General features: G+C 37.4%; 1 protein-coding gene across 1 annotated transcript; it reads left to right on the forward strand.

Annotated features, from left to right (window-relative positions):
- Positions 1 to 18218: 18218 nt before the first annotated feature.
- LOC131174460 (pentatricopeptide repeat-containing protein At2g30100, chloroplastic-like) lies at positions 18219 to 21379 on the forward strand. Its single transcript, XM_058137878.1, has 2 exons — positions 18219 to 19434; positions 20269 to 21379. Exons 1-2 carry the CDS (start codon positions 18676 to 18678, stop codon positions 21040 to 21042), a joined length of 1533 nt encoding a protein of 510 aa, XP_057993861.1. The 5' UTR covers positions 18219 to 18675; the 3' UTR covers positions 21043 to 21379.
- The last annotated feature ends 2315 nt before the right edge of the window (positions 21380 to 23694 follow it).

Raw genomic sequence — 23694 nt, forward strand, 5'->3', positions numbered from 1 at the left:
GATATGACAGAGGCAGATCATCAGGGTAGAGAACACTAAGATCTAGTTGCCGAACAATCAAAAGTTCCTATTCTGCCCATTTCTGCCATGTTTTTGGTAAGCTACATGGAGGTATTTGTCGTAAGGCCTCTAGAGCCTGCTACAATTATGGAAAGCTTGGACACTTTATTAGAAATTATACTAGAGTACCTCGATCTGCTCTCGAAAGTTCACAAACAGTCAGTAGAGGTCAAGATAGAAATAGAATTGGTACTCCTCACAATCATAACATAGTGAATCAACCCGAATATAGTAGCGCACCAGTCAGAGCGTCCACTATGCGCCAAGGAGAAAGAACAGAAACTTCGGATGTAGCTGCTGGTAAGTTCTTAACTTTTGAAAGAAACAATTAGTTATTATTTGATCCCAACACTACTTAGTTGTATGTTAGTGTTATAACTATATGTTCTATTGTTATTCCTTTACAGGGGAATAAATTTTAATGCATTAGTGATTAGTCCTTTAAGATAAGGATTGTGATAATAAGTGAAATTAGTTTTGGAAGAGTTTATCAACACACCATAAATTATAAAGCTAAATGGCAAGCCTACTTAATGTAAGGCAAGAGGACGTAAAAGTAAGTTACAGTAATAGAATTGCTCTGGATGAGGGCAAAGATGTTACTGTTAGTAATTGTCAAGGGATATTGTAATCATAATAGGTTTAGGATATTAGTGGATTCGAGAAAGATAAGATGTTAGAAAACCTAGTCCATGAGGTTATAACATAGTGACTATATAATGTTCTCGATGTGACACCCCTTACCCGTGTACTGTATACCCGAGTAAGTAATGCCACACGGTGTACCGGCACACTCTAATATACCTTAATTAATTTTCATCATAATTTTGAATATAACTTGTAAAATATAACTCATTTAAGTCATTTATTGAATTCATAATTTATTTGAGGTTCCGAAAATTTTATAGAAAATCCGGCAGAATACCGGCTAAAAATGGAGAAAACAGTTCTTCGGAACCTGTTAAAAACACTTCAAATAAACAAATTCATTCATTATCAACTCCAATATCAACACCAAACTCAATATCAAGATTTCAACATTTCAATTTCTATTCTCCTTCATCATTCACATGTGATGTTCACATATAAATCACAAGTAAACATTTACTTTTCCATTAACAAATACAATTTTCATAATTTACATATACATCAATATACATTACACAAGTTTAATTACATATGAAGAAAAATCAAAATTAAGTTACAAAATGTCAAAATGACACCTAGTGTCCTACCAATGCACTGCAGGTGACGAGGTGACAAGGACAGTGTGCAGAACTGCAGGATGGACTCACCAAGTCTGTGGTCTACTGGGCTCACGATCGGGATCTCCAGTAACTACGCGTGGCAAAAGCAACGCTCTAAGCAATAATGCTTAGTGGTGCAATAATATAATAAAAGAAAATAGCAAGAAAATAAATGTGTATGCTTTCTTTGTTTGGTATTGGTATATTCATTATTTCATTAACGTTGTTCACTTTTATTCATTTGGTTGCCCCAAGTAACCTACACTAGATGACTGGACTGGATAACGGGTAAACTGGCACTAGGTACCTAGTACCTCGGGCCGTCACACCATCGGTCACATATGCATCTCCCGGTGTACAATAGAACAGCTAACAAGCTGTAAATAATATCAGGCACAAGGCCAAATCTCAATACAAAGTCAGAATGGCTAAACGCCATGAAATCACGGAATGGCATATTGCCATGTGCAGTACTGCTAACTGGACCCTATTGGCATGGCAAACTATCCAAACCAATCTTGTTAGGTATATTAGGGCATTTGAAACTTTTAAATTCTTCAATTTGTGAATTTCATGTTTTGGTGTTACTATTCACCTCATTGGTCAACAAAAATGTTGACTTTTGGATAGAAAATATGTACATTGACTTTGGCACTCCCAACATACCACATTTTGTGTTTAAAACTTGTTGGCATTAAGTGTTAATACCATTTCAAAGTGTAAACCAACACAAGCAGAATTTTCAGTTTTGGTGAGTCAATTTCACTGTTCCATTGGATACTGTTACTGTGGAAATTTGAAGAAATGTAAAACATGAAAGTTGTTCCTTATTTTGTCTAGTTGAATTTCCTTTTTTGAATCACTCCATTTGGAGTTTTGTAGCTCCAGATATGGCCCAAAAACCCAAGCTAGCCGGATTGCCAAAACTGCAGAATTACCATATCTACAGTAACATGAACAGTGACTGCCACTGCCATTTGGGTTAGGTTCTGGCCATAATTTGGGGTAGGTTCCTTCATGAAAGTTGTTTTTCTATGTCTTAAATTGTTGCTGTAAAAATTTCAGGTCAATTGACCAAATCTACAGTGAGTTATGGCCAAATGAACAGTTACTATTCATTTGGTCAATTCTGCAGGGGCTGTTGCAGGGTGTCCGGATTGGGGCCAAGTTTTGGTCCTCTTGCTTTGGTCTTTTGGGCATGGTTTCTTCAGCAAAAATGTGCCATTATAAGCCTAGTTTCATGTCCAATTGGCCAAACACCAATTGAACCAACACAGCCCAAGTTATGGCAGTGCAAGTGGACTGAATTTTCAGTCCCTCTGCTGCTGTCCTAGGGCAGCCTGCAACTTCACTTTGCAATCCTATTTTTCAGTCCATTTTATGGTCAACTTACCTAAAATGGTCACTAATTGACCATTAAAATGTTCTCTAATAATTTCCTAAACCATGTTTACATTTTGCTCACAAAACCCTATTTCAAATTCATGTTTTATACAATTTACTTTAGTTAGCTTTTAATTCATTATGCTTGTGTTTATAAACTTCTAACATGATTCTAGCTCACTTCAAGCTCATCAAAAACACTCCCTCCTATTCCATAGCTAGGGCAGCCAAAATTCATGTTTCATACACATGAGTTTTTGCTCATTTAAATTACAATTTCTCATCCATTACAAGCCTAAATCATGGAATTAAGGAATTTTAACTACATATATGCACTAACCTTGATTAGGGCAGATTTTTCCCACCTCTAAACTTCACTTTCCTTCACTTTCTAGGCTGCCAAAAGGTTGTTTAAGGTGTGGGGACAAGTTTTAGTGAAGAGTGTTTAAGGTTTAGTAGTGAAACAAAGAGAGAAAGGGAGCTTTGGTGGAGCTTTCATGGTGGAATGGTTATGGAAAATGGAGAGCTACGGGTGTGTTTTTGTGGGAGTGGTGGCTGCTGGAATTTTTCTTATTTTGGTCTTCTTTTATCTCTTTTAATAGTTAGTCAAATAATGGCTTAATTGTGATTGGTCAAAATTTTCTTAATGACATCACCATGATGTCATAAATAAGCTTTTTCCTCATTTTCTTTTCTTTCCTCCACTACTCATTTTCAATTTAATTTCTAGTAATGTTTTTTCATATTTTATGTCATATTAATTATTTACTCAACTGGACAAGTCGGCCAAAAATCACCTCTGAAGGCGAAATGACCAAAATGCCCTCCGTTTGGCTTAACGGGTCAAAATTGTCTGTACCGATTGAAAAATTTTTCTAGGTATTTTCTTGGCATTCTAATGCCATGGGAACCTTAATAACCCTTTTTTGGAGTCCCAAAAATTATTTTATAATTTTTCCCCCGGGTCTAGGGCTCCTCGTTGCGAGAACCGCAACTTCCCTCTGGTTACCCATCGCTAGGGCACCGGCTCGTTTAACTTGGTTGTATTTTATTTCTAAAATTTTTACTAAATTTTTCTTATTAATATTTGAGTTAATTATGATTTCCGACTTTAGTTTAAATATTTTTCTGGACGTTCTAGCTGTCCGGACCGACACCGGTCACCGGAACAATAGAATGTACGGAGTTGGTACAAGGAGGGTGTTACAACTCTTCCCCTCTAATTTAAATTTCGTCCTCGAAATTTACCTGACGCTTGATTGAGGAACTGTTGCCTCATCGTCTCTTCACTTTCCCAAGTTGCCTCCTCGGTGTTGTGGCGCCTCCAAAGCACTTTCACCAGTGGAATTCGCTTGTTCCTCAACTCTTTCACTTCCCGAGCCAAGATCCGTAGAGGTTCTTTTTCGTATGTCAAATCCGACTGTATTTCAATTTTTTCTCTGGAGATGACATGTGAAGGATCTGAGCGGTATCTTCTGAGCATAGACACGTGGAACACATTGTGGATCTTGTCCAGCTCTGGTGGTAAAGCTAGCCTATAGGCCACTGGACCCACATGTTCAATGACTTCATATGGGCCAATGAACCTAGGACTCAACTTACCTTTCCTTCCAAACCTCAATACTTTTTTCCATGGTGACACCTTGAGGAACACTTTGTCGCCAACCCCATACTCTATTTTTTTCCTCTTCAGGTCGGCATAAGATTTACATGCATGCGAGGCAACCTTTAAGTTGGCTTTGATTGATTTTACCTTCTCCTCAGCCTGTTTCACCAGGTCCGGCCCTACCAGTTTGTCTTCGCCCAATTCAGTCCAGCACACTGGAGTTCTATATTTTCTCCCATACAGCGCTTCACACGGGGCCATTTGGATACTAGCTTGGTAGCTATTGTTGTATGCAAATTCTGCCAGTGGGAGGTATCTATCCCAACTTCCCTCAAACTCAATGACATAACTCCTCAGCATATCCTCAAGGACCTGACATATATTTCATGTTATTGTTATCATTTTTAGTTCAATATTTGTACTAATTCAATTGGTTCAATTGTTTATCTGGATTACTCTTTCGGATTGCCCATCCGTCTGAGGATGGAAAGTTGTGCTGAAATGGAGTTGTGTACCCAAGGATTCATGCAACTTCTTCCAAAATCTCGATGTAAACCTTGGGTCTCGATCAGATATGATGGAAAGTGGAATTCCATGTAGTCTAACTATCTCACTGATATACAATTCTGCTAACTTCTCCAGTGAGTAGTCAGTCCTAATCGGCGTAGAAAGTGTCGACTTTGTCAATCTATCAACTATCACCCATCCGCATCATGTTTCTTCCGGTGAGAGGTAGACCACTTACAAAATCCATGGTGACCGATCCCATTTCCATTCGGTATGCGTATAGGTGTAAACCTGATGGAACTTGATGTTCTGCCTTGACTTGCTGACATGTCAAGCATTTAGTCACATAGTCAGCTATATCCCTCTTCATACCAGGCCACCAATACTGAAGCTTCAGATCATGATACATCTTTGTACTTCCTGGGTGCATAGCATATACACTGGTGTGTGCCTCTTTTAGAATACTGGTCTTCAATTCCCCATCATCTGGTACACACAGTCTTCCTTTGTAGTACAGACACCCATCTGCTTTCACCCCATAATCAGTTACTTTTCCCTCTGAGATCTTGCTCATAATAGCCATTAACTTTTCATCTGCCTTTTGCCCATCTAAAATCTGCTGTAGCAGGTTTGGCCTCACTTGCAACTCAGCCAAAATAGCTCCATCTCGAATCAAAGATAGACGGGCATTCAATGATCTCAAGGCTGTCATGGATTTTCTGCTCAAAGCATCAGCAACTACATTTGCCTTCCCAGGATGGTAGTCAATTACACAGTCATAATCCTTCAGGAACTCAATCCATCGCCTCTGTCTAAGGTTGAGCTCCTTCTGGGTTGGCAAGTATTTTAGGCTTTTGTGGTCTGTGTAAATGTAGCATTTTTCACCATACAGGTAATGCCTCCATATCTTTAGTGCGAAGATAATTGCTGCAAGCTCTAGATCATGGGTAGGATAATTCTGTTCATGTGGCCTTAGCTGCCTGGAAGCATAAGCGACCACCTTCCCTTCTTGCATCAATACACATCCTAACCCATTATGTGAGGCATCACTGTAGACCACGAAGTCTTTTCCTGACACTGGCTGTGTTAACACTGGTGCCTCTGTCAACATAGCCTTCAATTTCTCAAAACTGGTCTGACATTTGTCATTCCAGTCAAATCTAACATTCTTGTGTAATAACTTGGTCATTGGAGCAGCTATTAGGGAAAATCCCTTTACAAATCTTCTGTAATACCCAGCTAGCCCCAAAAAGCTTCTGACCTCAGTTGTATTCGTGGGAGGCTTCCATTCCATCACTGCTTCTATTTTCTTGGGATCCACCCTAATCCCATCAGCTGACACTATGTGTCCAAGGAATGCAATCTCATTCAGCCAAAAGTCACACTTGGACAACTTAGCATACAGCTTCTTTTCCTTCAGGGTTTGCAAAACAATCCTCAAATGCTCATCATGTTCTTCATTGGTCTTGGAATACACCAAAATATCATCAATAAAGACCACTACGAACCGATCTAGGTATGGATGGAAGATACGGCTCATAAGGTCCATGAATGCCGCTGGTGCATTTGTTAGGCCAAAGGGCATCACTAGGAACTCATAATGCCCATACCGGGTCCTGAATGCAGTCTTGGGCACATCTACATCCTTTACCCTCAACTGATGATACCCTGATCTGATATCAATCTTAGAAAATACTCCTGCTCCCTTCAACTGATCAAACAGATCATCAATTCTAGGCAATGGATATTTGTTCTTCACTGTCACTTTATTCAACTGCCGGTAATCAATGCATAGCCTCAATGTCCCATCCTTCTTCTTCACAAACAGCACTGGAGCTCCCCATGGTGACACACTGGGGCGTATGAACCCCTTATCCAGTAACTCTTGCAATTGAGTTTTCAACTCCCTCAATTCAGTGGGTGCCATCCTATAAGGAGCAATGGAAATGGGTGTCTTTGCAGTTGTCTCAATAGCAAATTCAACTTCCCTTTCTGATGGCAAACCAGGCAACTCTTCAGGAAATACCTCTGGGAAGTCTCTCACTGTGGGTATGTCACTCAGGTTTGGCTTAGCCTGCCTAGTATCCACCACATGTGCTAGGTAGGCTTCACAGCCTTTTCTCATCATTCTTCTTGCAATCGTGGTGAGATGACATTGGACAAGAAATCATCCTTTCCCCCACAACTGTGATCTCATTACCCTCTGAAGTTTTTAGAGAAATTCTCTTCAATTTGCAATCAACTATTGCCTGATGACATGACAACCAGTCCATTCCCAAAATCACGTCAAACTCATGGAAAGGCAACTCAATCAGGTCTGCCAAGAATTCATACCCCTGAATCCTTAACGGGCAACCCTTGTATACTTTGTTCACTACCACACTGTGGCCCAATGGATTAGTGACCAGAATGTCTTGGTCACTCTCCCCTACCAATATCCCCCTTTCTACGGGTAAGTTGATGCAAATGTAGGAATGAGTAGATCCTGGATCTACCAATGCATGCACAGAAGTATTGTAGAGGGAGAACGTACCCCTGATGACGTCCGGGGCATCTTGCTCCTCTTGAGCTCTCAGGGCATAATTTCTGGCAAGTGGTCTGTTATTTGGCCTCTCTGCTGGCTCAGATGCAGGCCTCTGTGATGGTCCCACTGCGTCAGATTTGCCAGATTTTCTACCTCTCTGTGGTGCAGGAGCAGGTCTATCTGCTTGTGTTGGAGCAGTTGTAGTGGTTCTGCGTGGACAGTTTCTCAGCTGATGCTCTGTCGACCCACATCTCAAGCAGGCACCAGTTACTCTCCAACACTCCCCCTTATGCCACTTCAGGCAGTGTGGACATGCAGAAGATGCTGGGGCTGGTCCCCTGAACCCCATCCCTGGAGAGCTGCCCACTGATGGTGTGGACTGACCTCTCCTAGGGGTGAGCGTGGCTGGGCCCCGAGGTGACCACGACCACGTGGCTGAGCTGAACTCTATGCAGGAGGACCCTTGAACTTCTTCCCAAATGCAGGAGCTGAACTAGACTGACCCGGGCCCCTCTTCTGCTATCTTTCCCTTCTAGTCTGCTCACTGATTCTTACTTTTTCCACCTTTATTGCAGCTTCCACTAACTTGGTAAATTCTGTGATTCCCAAGGCAGCGAGCTGTATTTTGATATTGTCATTCAGTCCCTCTTCAAATCTCTTGCACCTTTCAGCTTCATTAGGGACTATCTCCCTTCCATAGCGACTCAATCGAACAAATTCCTTCTCATACTCGGCCACCGATAACCGCTCGCTCAGTTAATGAACTCTCTTCTTCTCTCTTCCAGGTATACAGTACCCACATATTTCTTCTTGAATTCGGAGAGGAAGAAGTCCCAAGTTACAGCTTCTGGCTGCACTTCACTGGACACAGTGTCCCACCATTCGTAGGCATTGTCTTGTAACAAGGATACAGCAGCTTCTAAGTTCTGCTCTGGGGTGCAGTGGAGTTGTTTTAAGACTCTGCCCGTTCTGTTCAACCAATTTTCGGCTGCAACAGAGTCATCTTCCCTCTTGCCGAAGAAATCTACCGCCCCAAACTTTCTTAGCCTTTCCAGGTGTGATTTCTGATATGGAGCTGGTGGTGGTGGTGGTGCTGGCATTACTCCGGCCATTTGTCTAAAGAAGTCGGCCATTTGTTGGAACATGGCCTGTGGCCGAAAGGTGCTCGCCGAGCCGTGAGTAGGTTCTCTCCTACCCCAGGGCCTCACTGCACGGTGGAGCATGACTCTCCACTTCCTCCTCAACTGCCCTCTGAGATGAAGGGTCCATATCCTATTCAAAATAAGAAAAACAAATAGATCTGCATTATGTCACCTCGACTCTTACAAATGCAATGCATGGTATGGACTCAATCTAGGACTAGAAACGCCTAAACCGTGCTCTGATACCACTAAATGTGACACCCCTTACCCGTGTACTGTATACCCGAGTAAGTAATGCCACACGGTGTACCGACACACTCTAATATACCTTAATTAATTTTCATCATAATTTTGAATATAACTTGTAAAATATAACTCATTTAAGTCATTTATTGAATTCATAATTTATTTGAGGTTCCGAAAATTTTATAGAAAATCCGGCAGAATACCGGCTAAAAATGGAGAAAACAGTTCTTCGGAACCTGTTAAAAACACTTCCAATAAACAAATTCATTCATTATCAACTCCAATTTGTATATTAGGGCATTTGAAACTTTTAAATTCATTCATTATCAACTCCAATTTGTATATTAGGTATATTAGGGCATTTGAAACTTTTAAATTCTTCAATTTGTGAATTTCATGTTTTGGTGTTACTATTCACCTCATTGGTCAACAAAAATGTTGACTTTTGGATAGAAAATATGTACATTGACTTTGGCACTCCCAACATACCACATTTTGTGTTTAAAACTTGTTGGCATTAAGTGTTAATACCATTTCAAAGTGTAAACCAACACAAGCAGAATTTTCAGTTTTGGTGAGTCAACTTCACTGTTCCATTGGACACTGTTACTGTGGAAATTTGAAGAAATGTGAAACATGAAAGTTGTTCCTTATTTTGTCTAGTTGAATTTCCTTTTTTAAATCACTCCATTTGGAGTTTTGTAGCTCCAGATATGGCCCAAAAACCCAAGCTGGCCGGATTGCCAAAACTGCAGAATTACCATATCTACAGTAACATGAACAGTGACTGCCACTGCCATTTGGGTTAGGTTCTGGCCATAATTTGGGGTAGGTTCCTTCATGAAAGTTGTTTGTCTATGTCTTAACTTATTTCTGTAAAAATTGCAGGTCAATTGACCAAATCTAAAGTGAGTTATGGCCAAATGAACAGTTACTGTTCATTTGGTCAATTCTGCAGGGGCTGTTGCAGGGTGTCCGGATTGGGGCCAAGTTTTGGTCCTCTTGCTTTGGTCTTTTGGGCATGGTTTCTTCAGTAAAAATGTGCCATTATAAGCCTAGTTTCATGTCCAATTGGCCAAACACCAATTGAACCAACACAGCCCAAGTTATGGCAGTGCAAGTGGACTGAATTTTTAGTCCCTCTACTGCTGTCCTAGGGCAGCCTGCAACTTCACTTTGCAATCCTATTTTTCAGTCCATTTTATGGTCAACTTACCTAAAATGGTCACTAATTGACCATTAAAATGTTCTCTAATAATTTCCTAAACCATGTTTACATTTTGCTCACAAAACCCTAATTCAAATTCATGTTTTATACAATTTACTTTAGTTAGCTTTTAATTCATTATGCTTGTGTTTATAAACTTCCAACATGATTCTAGCTCACTTCAAGCTCATCAAAAACACTCCCTCCTATTCCATAGCTAGGGCAGCCGAAATTCATGTTTCATACACATGAGTTTTTGCTCATTTAAATTACAATTTCTCATCCATTACAAGCCTAAATCATGGAATTAAGGAATTTTAACTACATATATGCACTAACCTTGATTAGGGCAGATTTTTCCCACCTCTAAACTTCACTTTCCTTCACTTTCTAGGCTGCCAAAAGGTTGTTTAAGGTGTGGGGACAAGTTTTAGTGAAGAGTGTTTAAGGTTTAGTAGTGAAACAAAGAGAGAAAGGGAGCTTTGGTGGAGCTTTCATGGTGGAATGGTTATGGAAAATGGAGAGCTACGGGTGTGTTTTTGTGGGAGTGGTGGCTGCTGGAATTTTTCTTATTTTGGTCTTCTTTTATCTCTTTTAATATTTAGTCAAATAATGGCTTAATTGTGATTGGTCAAAATTTTCTTAATTACATCACCATGATGTCATAAATAAGCTTTTTCCTCATTTTCTTTCCTTTCCTCCACTACTCATTTTCAATTTAATTTCTAGTAATGTTTCTTCATATTTTATGTCATATTAATTATTTACTCAACTGGACAAGTCGGCCAAAAATCACCTCTGAAGGCGAAATGACCAAAATGCCCTCTGTTTGGCTTAACGGGTCAAAATTGTCTGTACCAATTGAAAAATTTTTCTAGGTATTTTCTTGGCATTCTAATGCCATGGGAACCTTAATAACCCTTTTTTGGAGTCCCAAAAATTATTTTATAATTTTTCCCCCGGGTCTAGGGCTCCTCGTTGCGAGAACCGCAACTTCCCTCTGGTTACCCATCGCTAGGGCACCGGCTCGTTTAACTTGGTTGTATTTTATTTCTAAAATTTTTACTAAATTTTTCTTATTAATATTTGAGTTAATTATGATTCCCGACTTTAGTTTAAATATTTTTCCGGACGTTCTAGCTGTCCGGATCGACACCGGTCACCGGAACAGTAGAATATACGGAGTTGGTACAGGGAGGGTGTTACACTCGATGTTTGTATTATAAGCTGCAGATTACAGTACCTACACGGGATTATTGTGTAGAGCTACGTGCTTCCTCATGGTACAATAAAATAAGAATATTTGTAAGTAATCTATAAATTGATGTAGTTACGCCCGAATAGAGTACTATTACGGGAAATAAATGTAAAAATTTTAGTCAGAAATTTAAAACTTCAGAACTAGTCTGTCAAAATACTACACTTGTAAGGTAGCTAGAGTCAGTAACTCGGTTATAATAATGTGAACTACCTGTACCACAGTAATTGCTACAAGTTTACAGATATCAATATGACTTATCATCCTTAGACGGATGGACAGTCGAAACAAGTAATTCAGGTAAATTCTGAAACTCATTGAGTTTCTATAAATAATGAAATAAAATGATAATAATAACCTGTAAAATGTAATAAGCCCTCGAGAATATACTGAGAACTTGTGTCCTTGAATCCGAGGGGAGATGGGACAGATACCTCCCACTAACAGAATTTGTAAACAATAATAAGTGTCAAGCTAGCATACAAACGGCACCCTATGAAACATTGTAAGGGAACGGATAACTATGGATTTTGTAATGAGACTTTCGAGGACACAGAATAGTCATGATGCAGTATGGGTCATAGTTGATAGACTAACCAAGTTTGCTCACTTTTTGCCAGTTCTGATGGACTATAGTTGGAGAGATTGGCCAGATTGTACATAAATGAGATTGTAAAACTGCATGGAGTGCCAGTATCAATTGTATCTGACAGAGATCCTAAGTTCACTTCTAGATTCTGAGGAAGTTTTCAGAGAGCCCTAGGAACTAGATTGAACTTTAGCACAGCATTCCACCCACAGACAGATGGCCAGTCTGAGAGGGTAATTCAGATATTGGAGGATATGCTACGGGCTTGTGCGATTGAGTTTGAAGGTAATTGGGATATACACTTGCCTTTGATTGAGTTTACTTATAAAAACAGCTACCAATCAAGCATTGGGATGCCTCCATATGAAGCTTTGTATGGCTGGAAGTGCAGAACTCCCCTATGTTGGGATGAAGTAGGTGAAATGAGGATGATTGGGCCGAAAATTGTTCAGCAGACAGAGGAAAAGATCAGATTGATCAGAGATCGACTCAAGGCTGCATTAGACCATCAAAAGTCCTATGTTGATCTAAACAGAAGAGATATTGAATATGCAGTGGGTAATAAGGTATTCCTTAAAGTTTCTCCTTGGAAGAGGATCATGAGATTTGGCAGAAAGGGGAAACTGAGTCCTCATTTTATCAGACCATATGAGGTTCTGGAAAGAGTGCGTCCTTTGGCATATCAGTTAGCATTACCTCCAGAGCTAGAAAGGATACACAGTGTCTTCCATGTGTCTATGTTAAGAAGGTACAGATCTGACCCATCTCATGTACTATCTGTTGAAGAGATTGAGGTAAATCCAGACCTCTCATATGAGGAAGAACCCATAGAAATTCTGGCATATGAGGTGAAGCAGCTGAGGAATAAACAGATACACCTGGTTAAAGTGCTGTGGAACCATCATTCAGGCCAGTAAACGACTTGGGAATGTGAAGAGGATATGAGGAAACAGCACCCACAGCTGTTCAGAGACTGATGCCAGGTAAAACAGCACCCACAGGATTGTGATATTGTTTTATAACTCACTATAGATGCTTGACTAGGTTATTACCCATCTCTCTCATTTGTTGAGAAGACAATGGAGTTAGTTGTATTTTGATTACCATGGTACGTGCACAGGCTTAGATTCTCCTCTTATTAGAGGTTATATCTAAGTTCTTATTTGTTATGGCCCTTTCGGAAGATTCATTATTGTGATGTGTACTGTGCACGATGATTCGACCTCCCCGACCATAGAGAGTTAGAATCCGATTCGACCTCCCCGACCATAGGGAGTTAGAATCACCCTGAAGATTGCCCTTTCGGATTAGTCTTGCATAGTTAGTGAGATAAAGAATGGTTTTTGAGATAAAGAATGTTTTTAAGATAAAGAATGGCTTTTGAATAGTAAAGAATTGTGATTTCAATTATGATTTATATATAATCAATTTTGTTGGAATTACCTTAAATGGTTAGTTATGATTTGATAAATTGAATTTTATGATCAAAATCATTTTATACAAATGATTTATATTATTGGCAATGAATATTTTGAGTTTTGGAATTTGATGAGTATTCAGATTTCCAAATTATTTGCTATAAATTTTGTCAATGTATATTGTACTATGTTTTAAATTATAGTTGTGCACCACTGAGTTCACCACTCAGCGATAGCTTTGTATGCTGTCACAGGTGAAAAGAGCATAGAGCAATTAAGTAAGCTTCTTTGAAGAGACATTCAGATCAGTTCCAGGTATATCATAGGTATACCCATGTACTTAGGTTTTGATGTATGCATGTAATAATATGTATGTAAATTATTTGAGTATTTGTATAAAAACTCTTGTAAAATATTTTGGTATGTAATTAAATGTAAATTATTGTAAATGTAAATTTGAGATTTCATTTACTTGAATAGTTTTGTAATATAAATTTTGAGTCTTGTAATCAATGAAATGTTTCATTATGATGAGATTCGTTTAAAAATGAATTTATTGTTTATTGAGATTTGAATTGTGAATTGAAATGAAGTTATTAGAGTTGTATTTGAGAAAACATATTGGGAGTATTTTCTTTTGCAGAATTGAAGAACTGTTTTCTCCAAATACAGCCGACACTTTGCCAAAATTTTGAAAAAATTTTATAACACCAGATTTTAATCGATGATTTAAATTTCACAAAAATTGTTTTAAAATCCTTTATAGTATATCTAATGGGTTATCAGTAGGCTAAGTATGGTAATTCATTAGGTGTACTACGGGATCATGTTACATCTTACGGGGGAGTAGGGTGTGACAAATTTTCTCTTTCAAATCTTTTTCTTGAAGCTCAATTTGAGGATTTCTACAAGTGTTCTAAGGGATTTATGTGGTAAAAGCTCAAAGTGAGCTTTAATGGAGGGAAGGAAAAGAAAAAAAATGAGAGAGAAGAGAGTTCACGGCAAGAAGAAGAAGAAAGGGAAAAAATGAAATTTCTTTCAATTTTTGCTATTTTTATGTCTTTTAAAATTGCTTTTGACTTGGTCAATTTAGGTAGGAAAATTAAAATTAGTTTTGACATCATGATGATGTCATAAAGGTGATGTAATAAGTCCCATTTTTATTCTTTCTTTTTCTTTAATTTTTCAATAGTTCTTTAATTTAATTTTCGATTCTGAAATTTTCTTTTCTCTTATTTTATTTGACAGTTAGGTCGAGAGTCAGCTCTCGGGGTCAATTGACCAAATTGCCCCTCACCGATTCAACCCGGTTTGTAAATAGTTCAATATTTCTTCCGGCTCTCTGACCTAATTATTTGATTGGCTTTACAATTCTTTTTCGTGATTTTCTCTTTTCCACTGTGTTCTCAATAGTCCTAAGGACCACAACGTCACATTTTACGATTTGAAATTTGAGTTTAAATCTACTCCGCAATCCTTCCCGAGAAGGTCACCCATCGCTGTGACTCTCGGCTCATTTAACTTCTTATGTTCTATTTTTCTTATTTATACTTTTCTATCTGATAATCACTATTTATTTTCGATCAGGGCTTTTCTAGGTGTCTTAAACATAGTTCTAATCCTCTTAATTGTCCGGACCGATACCAGTCACCGGAAGAGTAAAATATACTAGGCTATGCAAATAGGGGTGTTACATTCAACATGCTTGATTCCAAGAGGGGATTGTTACCAATTAGGCATAGGATTCACATTTCTAAGGAATAGTCTCCCAAGACTCCTGAAGAAAGGGAAAAGATGGCCAATGTTCCTTGTGCTTTAGCTAGAGGAAGCCTAATGTGTGCCATGCTGTGTACTAGGCCTGATATTTCCTACGTTGTTAGTGTGACTAACAGGTTTCAATCCAATCCAGGTTTGGAACACTGGATAGCTATCAAGAATATCCTTAAATACTTGAGAAGAACTAATGATTTATTCTTGATATATGGAGGAGGTGAACTTCAACTAGAAGGATTTACAGACTCTGATTTTCAATCAGATATTGATGACAGAAAGTCTATCTCAGGATTTATATTTTTGTGTAATGGAGGCATTGCCTATTGGAAAAGTTCCAAACAGAAAATTACAGCAGACTCCACCACCGAAGCTGAGTATGTTGCTACATGTGATGCTGCAAAAGAGGCTGTTTGGATCAACAAGTTCGTTTCAGAACTACAAATGGTTCCTTCCATTAAGTCAGCAGTTCCTCTCTACTGTGACAATAATGGAGCCATTGCACAGGCAATGGAGCTTAGGTCTCACCAGCGATGCAAACACATAGAGCGGCGATTTCATATTATCAGAGAGATAGTTGGAAGAGGCGATATCGCCATGCAGAAAATATCTTCAGTTGACAATCGGCTGATCCACTGACCAAGGCCATGACGCAGCAACAGTTAGACAAACATCTTGAGAAGATGGGTCTTAGATACTATAGCGAATGGCTCTAGGCCAAATGGGAGATTGTTAGTTATGTGTGCCCATGAGATGGTGACACGTGTTACTCATGGATGTATGCCATTTGTCTTCCATGTGATGGAAGATGATTGTTGATGATTTAATCTTGTCTTGATAAGTGTCATAATGAGATTAAGACATATAAAAGCTGGATTAAATTGGAGCTTGACATGTGGCACTCCATTAATGGGTTTTGTCTCTTGTATATAAATACAAGATAAGAAGAATTGACTTCTTCTTCTTCCTTCTTGAGACCTTGGATGGCAACCTCTCTCTCACTCTCCTTCTTGTGTTTTTCCTCCATTGATGATAGAAAGAAAGCTTGTTTCTTTCTTGAATCAAAGACACTAGAAAAGGTTTCTAGCTCAAATACATCCATAGAAATCACCTAAAGCAAATACCCTAATTGTTAGTGGTTGGCAAGCATCAAAGAGAGAACTTGGGCTGTCTAAGGTAATCTTGGTGGAAGCTTGTGGTGGACAAGCTAGATGAGCAACAAGTGGTGCTCTTGGAGACTACCAAAGAGAACAAGAAGTTTGATTCTGCGCCCCTTCAGGTTAGTTGTTTTTAAACTCTCTTTTAGTTAGGGTTTGCTAGGTTTAATTGTTAAACCTCAATCCTTAATGGCAAATGAATCACAAATGCATGTTAAAAGAGTGTTTTGACATGGTTTAGGGCATTAGAGAAAAACTAGGATCATAATACACTTGTATGTATGTATGAAACCCTAGATAAAATTTTTGAAATCCATCCTCTAAGGCCCTAACCACGCTTCCTAACGCCATCAGTAGATAACTTAGCCAGGTTCATAAAAATTCCGAAATTATATAAATATGCTCTAAAATTAATTTCTTTCATTTTAACATATATAATACATATTAATAATCATACTAAGACAATGAATAACAAGTGAGCAGGCTCTGATACCAATGTTAAGAATAAAAAAAAAAAAAAACCAATACATGCATTTTTTTTCTCTATAATCCAACCTTATATCATGATCACAGCAAAATGAATCACGAATTACTGGTCCATGACCTAAGAATTATCTGAAATTGTAGTGTATTTCACATAAATTTCAGGATAAGAAAAGAAAATTGATTTCTTGTACTCAAGTAGTACTAAATTCCATAAACCACACATTCCATGTCCCACGTTCATGGGACGGTATCTTAACTGCTCGTGCAGTTTTATTAACCAACCATTTTTAGTTAATATCATGGACTTGGGCTTTATTTTCCTTTTGAGCATCAAGATGGTTTTTAGATGTGCTTGTTCCAACATGTGTCGCCCAATATTTCATCATCTACGAATGAAACAGATGATCGAGAATTTACAGCAAGAATGATAACAAACTTGATAATCTGATTAGCCACTTTAGCAAGCCCATAATCCAAAATCCGAATTACTTCCAATGCTTCCAAAATTGTGTGAAGGTCAACCCAACAATTCCATCAATACTTAATTGATACTGAACCTTCACTCCATCAGAATATGGCTCAAAGATTGCTGCATTTTTCATGAACCTTACAAGCACATCCTGAATCTACAAACCGAAATCCAATTCTTCTTTTCAAAGAAATGCAGCCACCCCTTCCTTAACAAGCCGTACATTATGGGATCCTTCTTGTCATCATCACCAATCCTCTGAACTAAGCACCGAAGACGAGTTGGACTTTGATTTTGCCTCAGAGTCGGGCCTCAATCTGTCCCTTGACCTCTATCCCTCATCCCACCTGAAAACTTCCCTGTAAAATCCTTCACCGTTTGCTGGAATCCTAAAAGCCGACCAGCTCTGCACACCACTTTTATTATCCACTACCTTTTTTCGTCAGATACGAAAATGATTTTCGTAGCAGTTGATTTCCTTCTAACAATTTATAGATATAAGGAACCTGCAATGCAGTTGGAACATACATGAAAGAGACATGTTGTGAGAAATTCGTTTCAATACATGGTAACCGAACGAGACTCACATCCATGGAGATGGAGAACGAAACTCACCCTCTTATTCTCCATTGTGACTTAATTATTTCTAATTTAGTTGTCTTTATTTTTTTAATTGATTTATTTTATTTTTAATCTAAGGTTATAACATAACAGAAAATTAGAATGGAGAATTAGCGTTAGATTGGATGATAGGACTAAATGATTAGCAAAAGTAAATATGAGTATTAACTAATTAAGTTTTAAAAATAGGAGTTTGGGGATGAGTTTTTTAAAATAATCAAAGGGTTTTTAAAATTTAAAAACTTTAAACCTTTATTTGGGGGATAAAAGGTTTTTAAAAATATAATTTTTAAAAATTTTTAAAAACTTTTAAAAATTTTAGTTTTTAATCTCCTAGATCACTGGATTAAAATTTTTTTTAAAAAATTTTTAAATACTTAAAATTTTTTTTTAAATATTAAAATATTATAAATTTTTAAAAATTATAAATAATCTCACACTAAAAAGTTTCACTTTATAAAACTTTACCTTGTTCTACCTTCTTTGAAAGGTGGGTAAATAATTACCTTCTTATATACTAAGCCACACCCCTCTTCCAAATGACCATAGGTGGTTCTAGCAAATACCAACCCAACCGCCACCCATTTCATATCCTTCCTTCTTTCAAGCTTTCTCCCACTGTACTTCTTCTCCTTACCATCATTTCCATATTTGGTTCCATCTTACTTTAACTCTCTTTGTCTTTCCTTTTCCATGGATTCCTTTCTTCTTTTTCCTTTTCTGCAAGCCCTTTTTTTTCTCTTTGGCTGCTGAGAAAGCCTTCAGAATGGTTATTAGAACTTCTGTTGTGTTACCCATCTGATACGATTGGTATATACTCTTGTGGGTGTTGTTGATTTGTTGTTTTTCTCTTTCAAGATTGAAGCAACTACAGTATGTCACTTGGGTTTCAAATTTTCTTTCAAATTTTTATTTTCCTGCGTTTTCTCGGAAGCCAAACAGGAAGTTTTTCTGACTACACAGTTAATTAAATAGGGCTGAAGAAATGGCCTCTGCTAATTCATTAGCTTCCTTGACTAAAATTTCTCCATTTTTCTCGCCACAAAGAAGATATCAATTGATTATTCCTCAATTCGGTCAATATTGGTCTGTAAAGCCTTGTACTTGGGTTTCTACCACAATCTGCAACAACCGAAGCCCTAAAAGTGCTAATTTTGTTGTTCCGAAGCCAAGTAAAGGCAGAATTCGAGAGTTTAGGCTATTCAGATCGGTAGAATTGGACCATTACATAACAAGTGACGATGAAGATGAAATGAGTGAAGGGTTTTTTGAGGCAATTGAAGAACTTGAGAGAATGACAAGAGAACCCTCTGATATTCTTGAGGAAATGAACGATAGGCTCTCTGCGAGAGAGTTACAACTAGTACTGGTATACTTCTCTCAAGAGGGAAGAGATTCATGGTGTGCGCTTGAGGTGTTTGAGTGGTTAAGAAAGGAGAATAGGGTCGATAAAGAGACGATGGATCTTATGGTTTCGATTATGTGTAGTTGGATAAAGAAGTTGATAGAAGGGGATCATGATATCGGGGACGTGGTTGACCTATTGGTGGATATGGATTGTGTGGGGTTGAAGCCAAGCTTTAGTATGATTGAAAAGGTGATTTCTTTGTATTGGGAGATGGGACGGAAGGAAAGAGCTGTTTCATTTGTGAAAGAGGTTTTGAGACGGGGAATTGCCTATTCGAAAGATGATGGAGAAGGTCAAAAGGGAGGCCCAACTGGGTATCTTGCATGGAAGATGATGGTAAGCATGTATTTCTTCAATTCTAACTATATTTTTCGGTTCATCTTTAGTTGGACGATTGGGTGGTTAGTGCTGTTGTTTCTCTTCATATTTTGGATTGCATAATTTGTCTCTTAGGTGCATTTTGTCTCTTGTTTACATTGCATCGCCAGAATATGTGAGTTGAACTTGCTTGGACTTTATTCATTTAATTTGCTGGACACTGCTAGAATAATGATTGGAATTTCTCAGTCTCCTTCCTACTATTGTGTAAACTTTCTGGGATATTTAATGTTTTCTTTTTTAGTGATGCGGAACTATTTACAAATTGTTTTCCTTTGCAGTGTTCTAAAATATACCATTTGATGGTCTGTTGTGTTAAAATTGGTTAAAATTGATGCTTATTCTATGACCAGTGCTGATTTTATATCTATATTATGCAATTCATAATTAAATCATTGAGCCCAAATGTATACAATGTCTCCTACATAACATTACTACCATGTGTTTTACACCACCCCCACTCCCAACACCACCCCCCACCCCCCCCTGTAAAGCATGTGAGCTAAAAATAAATTAAACCTCAAGGATAAGTCTCCTTCACTGCTCAAGCTTGAAATAATAGTTCATGAACTTATTATTGATTGTAGGAGCATATCAATAGCTTTCCCATTTTTTGACCTATGTCTTTTGAGCATTTTCTACTTCGCTTCAGTCAATTGGTTGAATTTAAGCAAAATGAATGTGAGTTGTAATTAACAACTTTAGAATTTTCTTTTTTCCTGTTTTGTATGAATTTTCTGTAAAGCAGAAATTTCTTCTGTTGTCTTAATGAAAGCTTGGAGTCTGTGTCAGGTTGACGGAAACTATAGGGATGCTGTCAAATTGGTTATCCATCTTAGAGAATCTGGGTTGAAGCCAGAGGTCTACTCCTGCCTAATTGCAATGACAGCTGTTGTGAAAGAGCTAAACGAATTTGCAAAAGCTTTACGCAAATTGAAAGGTTTTGCAAAGACTGGTGTGATAGCTGAACTCGATGCTGAAAATGTAAGCATTATTGAGAAATACCAGTCAGATCTTCTAGCTGATGGAGTATGTTTGTCAAGTTGGGTGATTCAGGAGGGAAGCCCTTCACTTTATGGTGTAGTTCATGAGCGGCTTCTTGCTATGTATATTTGTGCTGGTTGCGGACTAGATGCTGAAAGACAGTTGTGGGAAATGAAACTTGTCGGTAAGGAGGCTGATAGAGACCTTTATGATATTGTTTTAGCCATCTGTGCCTCTCAAAAGGAGGTCAGTGCAATAGCAAGATTACTTACTAGAATAGAGGTTACAACCTCTCTCCAGAAGAAAAAAACATTAACATGGTTGTTGAGAGGTTACATAAAAGGAGGACATTATGATGAGGCTGCAGAAGTGCTAATTAAAATAGTGGATTTGGGTTTATGTCCAGAATATTTAGATAGGGTGGCTGTGCTGCAGGGACTGAGAAAAAGAATCCAACAATGGGGAAATGTGGAATCTTATCTTAAGCTTTGCAAGCGTCTTTCAGATTCAAATTTGATTGGACCTTCTCTTGTATATCTGTATATAAAAAAATACAAGCTCTGGATCATGAAAATGCTTTGAACGACTCCTATAATCCTATGAAGTGCGTAGAAGTTGAACCCAGATTTTTTCCCAAAGGTCTTGTGGGTCAATAACGTATAGAATGAACATTGTTTTTCCAGGAGTTTTGAAATATAAATTTTGTATAGATATGAATGGCTTCAGAGCAGTGCAGTGATATTCTGTGCTTGAGTCTCTGATGTAGATGAAATGGGGATACATATCAAGTGCTTTGTTCATGGGGTTATTTAAATACTTGTACATATGGTGGATGTTGTAAACACAATGATGGATTCTAATAACTACCATATGTTCTATGGGTATGTTATGTATATTTCATATCTTCTGATGTTTTGCATTCCCAGATGTTATACGTGTATGGACCTTTGTGTCAACTGCCTATTTAAGATTCTTCATTTCTGGTTAGGTGGAAGAACCTAAATTTGCTCCTTTAGGTTTTGATCTTTATCACCAAATTTGTGCATTTGCACATCTTTTTAAAGTTTTCTCATGTTTAAACTTGTGTTATGACTATTGATATTCATCTGAATAGCCAGACAACTAGTTATCTTTAGGTTCTTCTGTCGTGTAATGAATTGCCTTCCCTTGAAGCCAACGTATTCTGATTTAAAGGAGAATCTGAGATATTAGCCAGTTCATTGGGCAGGACAAGTCTGGCTTGAAAAATTGAGCCGGCCTGAGTTGTCCTTGTTTGACCCAATTCCCTAATGAACGTTGACGATACTATTTTTTAATTAAAAATCAAAATTTCACTCAAATTATAAAATTTATTTCCAAATAAAACTAATATAATAATTATGAGACTATTGTGGCATTAATTTAATTTTTTTTAATTTTATTTATAAATGTGTTTCACAATTGAATTATAAAAAATTAATTTAAATTAAAAAATGATATATAATCTGTCACTAAAGCATTAGGATGTTTGAATTTTTTTTTGGTGAATTTAAAAACAGATTTCTCAAAATTTAAATTATATGACTCCACTTACAGTTAGTTTTATTATTATTATTATTATTATTATTATTATTATTATTATTATTATTATTATTATTATTATTTACTAAAAAAACATTGTTATTGAACTCGAACTAGCTCGACTAGTTGATTCGGAGAATTAGTGAACTAAGCATAAAACTATTTTGGTTTTATATCTGAATTGTCTAAGGAGGAGACCTGAAATGAATTGTCAAATCAGTATTGACTCGCTAGAATTTTTCAAGTCGCAAAAACCTGCCAGAAACCGCCTAGTTTAATAAAGATGTCGAAAGCGGTGTTCTTATTTTCCATTTCACTCAAATATCTTGTGTTTTGGTCTTCTCTTTCAATTTTCATTTAAAAGTTCTATAGGGCAGAACCACACTTTTTCTCTTTCGAAAATTCCCAAATTCCTAAAAGATTATAACCCATTTTCCTTTATTTTATTTTATTTTATTTTATTTTATCATCATCCGTCAAAACTCCATTGTCATCTATATCGTCTGTTCAAGTTCCATTGTCGTTAATATTTTTTAGAGGCACACTTCTTTCCTTTTCATCCATTATCGTTTGTTGATGTCTATTATGGAAGCCACAACCAGAAGCTAAGCTCCTTTCCTAAGATCCATCGTCATCTTCTTCATCTTTACTATTCCACGGACTAGTTTGTTCAATTCCTTCACAGAAGCTAAGCTCGACTACTCTGTTGTTCCATGGACCGGTGAGTATAGCTACTCTTTTATCTATTTTATGTAGAGCTTGCAACTTTTATATTCTTAAGTCCAGAGAACATGTAAAACTGCTCTTCAAGAAATTCTCATAATAAGGCTAACCATTGCATTATTTACAACACAAGTCAAAATTTTTCCTCAATTTTCAATTATTAATTAGAGTGTAGATCTTAATGACTTAAATAATGAAATATTAGATTTGATACCAACTAGATCTCGATTGGATACCGGGTGATGAAGATGCTCATTAGATGATTGATGTTAAATCATTTGATCTATGACGAATAGAATGGAATTTCTATGAACTGACTTTGAAACCATTAAAAGTGATTTTTGGGTATTCAAAATTTACACTCAGACCAAAGATAATTCACCAGCAGTCGGGATTGAGTTTTTGACTAAATCAAGGTGCCCAATACACCATCCGAAAGGTGTTTATGTTTACAGGCATTCCTAGCATCCTTAGCACCCATTCCAAAGCTTCACTAAACCCTAATTGATGCCCAAAATTCCTCATGCAAATTATAGAAAGCTTCAAATTGACTCTTAAGAAGAAGATTGAAGGAGGAAGGAGAAGGAAAAATTGAGGGATTAAGGAGCTAGAAAAGCTACACAAAGAGGTTAGTTAAAATTATTAATTTTCTCTTTATATTCATGCATGTACACTTGAATTAACTTAGAAATTAAGGAAAATGAAACAAAAACAACATGTTAGGGACCTAGAGTGAAATTCGGCCAGCACATAAGTAATTAGGGTTTGATGGATTTGATGAAATTAAAGGTATAGATGAGCTTGAATAAGTGTATAGAAGTGATTATATACATTAGTTTCATCAATTGTGCAATTTAGAAAAATTAGGGTTCTTGGCCATTGAAAATTGGGGAAAAATTTTGGGGTTTTTGAAATTGAAGCAATTTGACCTAATTGAGACTCAATTTGGTC

Source organism: Hevea brasiliensis, chromosome 16, assembly GCF_030052815.1.
Source record: "Hevea brasiliensis isolate MT/VB/25A 57/8 chromosome 16, ASM3005281v1, whole genome shotgun sequence".
NCBI classification, from domain to species: domain Eukaryota; kingdom Viridiplantae; phylum Streptophyta; class Magnoliopsida; order Malpighiales; family Euphorbiaceae; genus Hevea; species Hevea brasiliensis.

Bases quoted from the DNA above. Each gene is read 5' to 3' on its own strand.
- LOC131174460 (XM_058137878.1), top strand. From the start codon at position 18,676: ATGGCCTCTGCTAATTCATTAGCTTCCTTGACTAAAATTTCTCCATTT. The intron at 19,435-20,268 runs GTAAGCATGTAT...AGTCTGTGTCAG, and splicing joins ATCTTGCATGGAAGATGATG to GTTGACGGAAACTATAGGGA.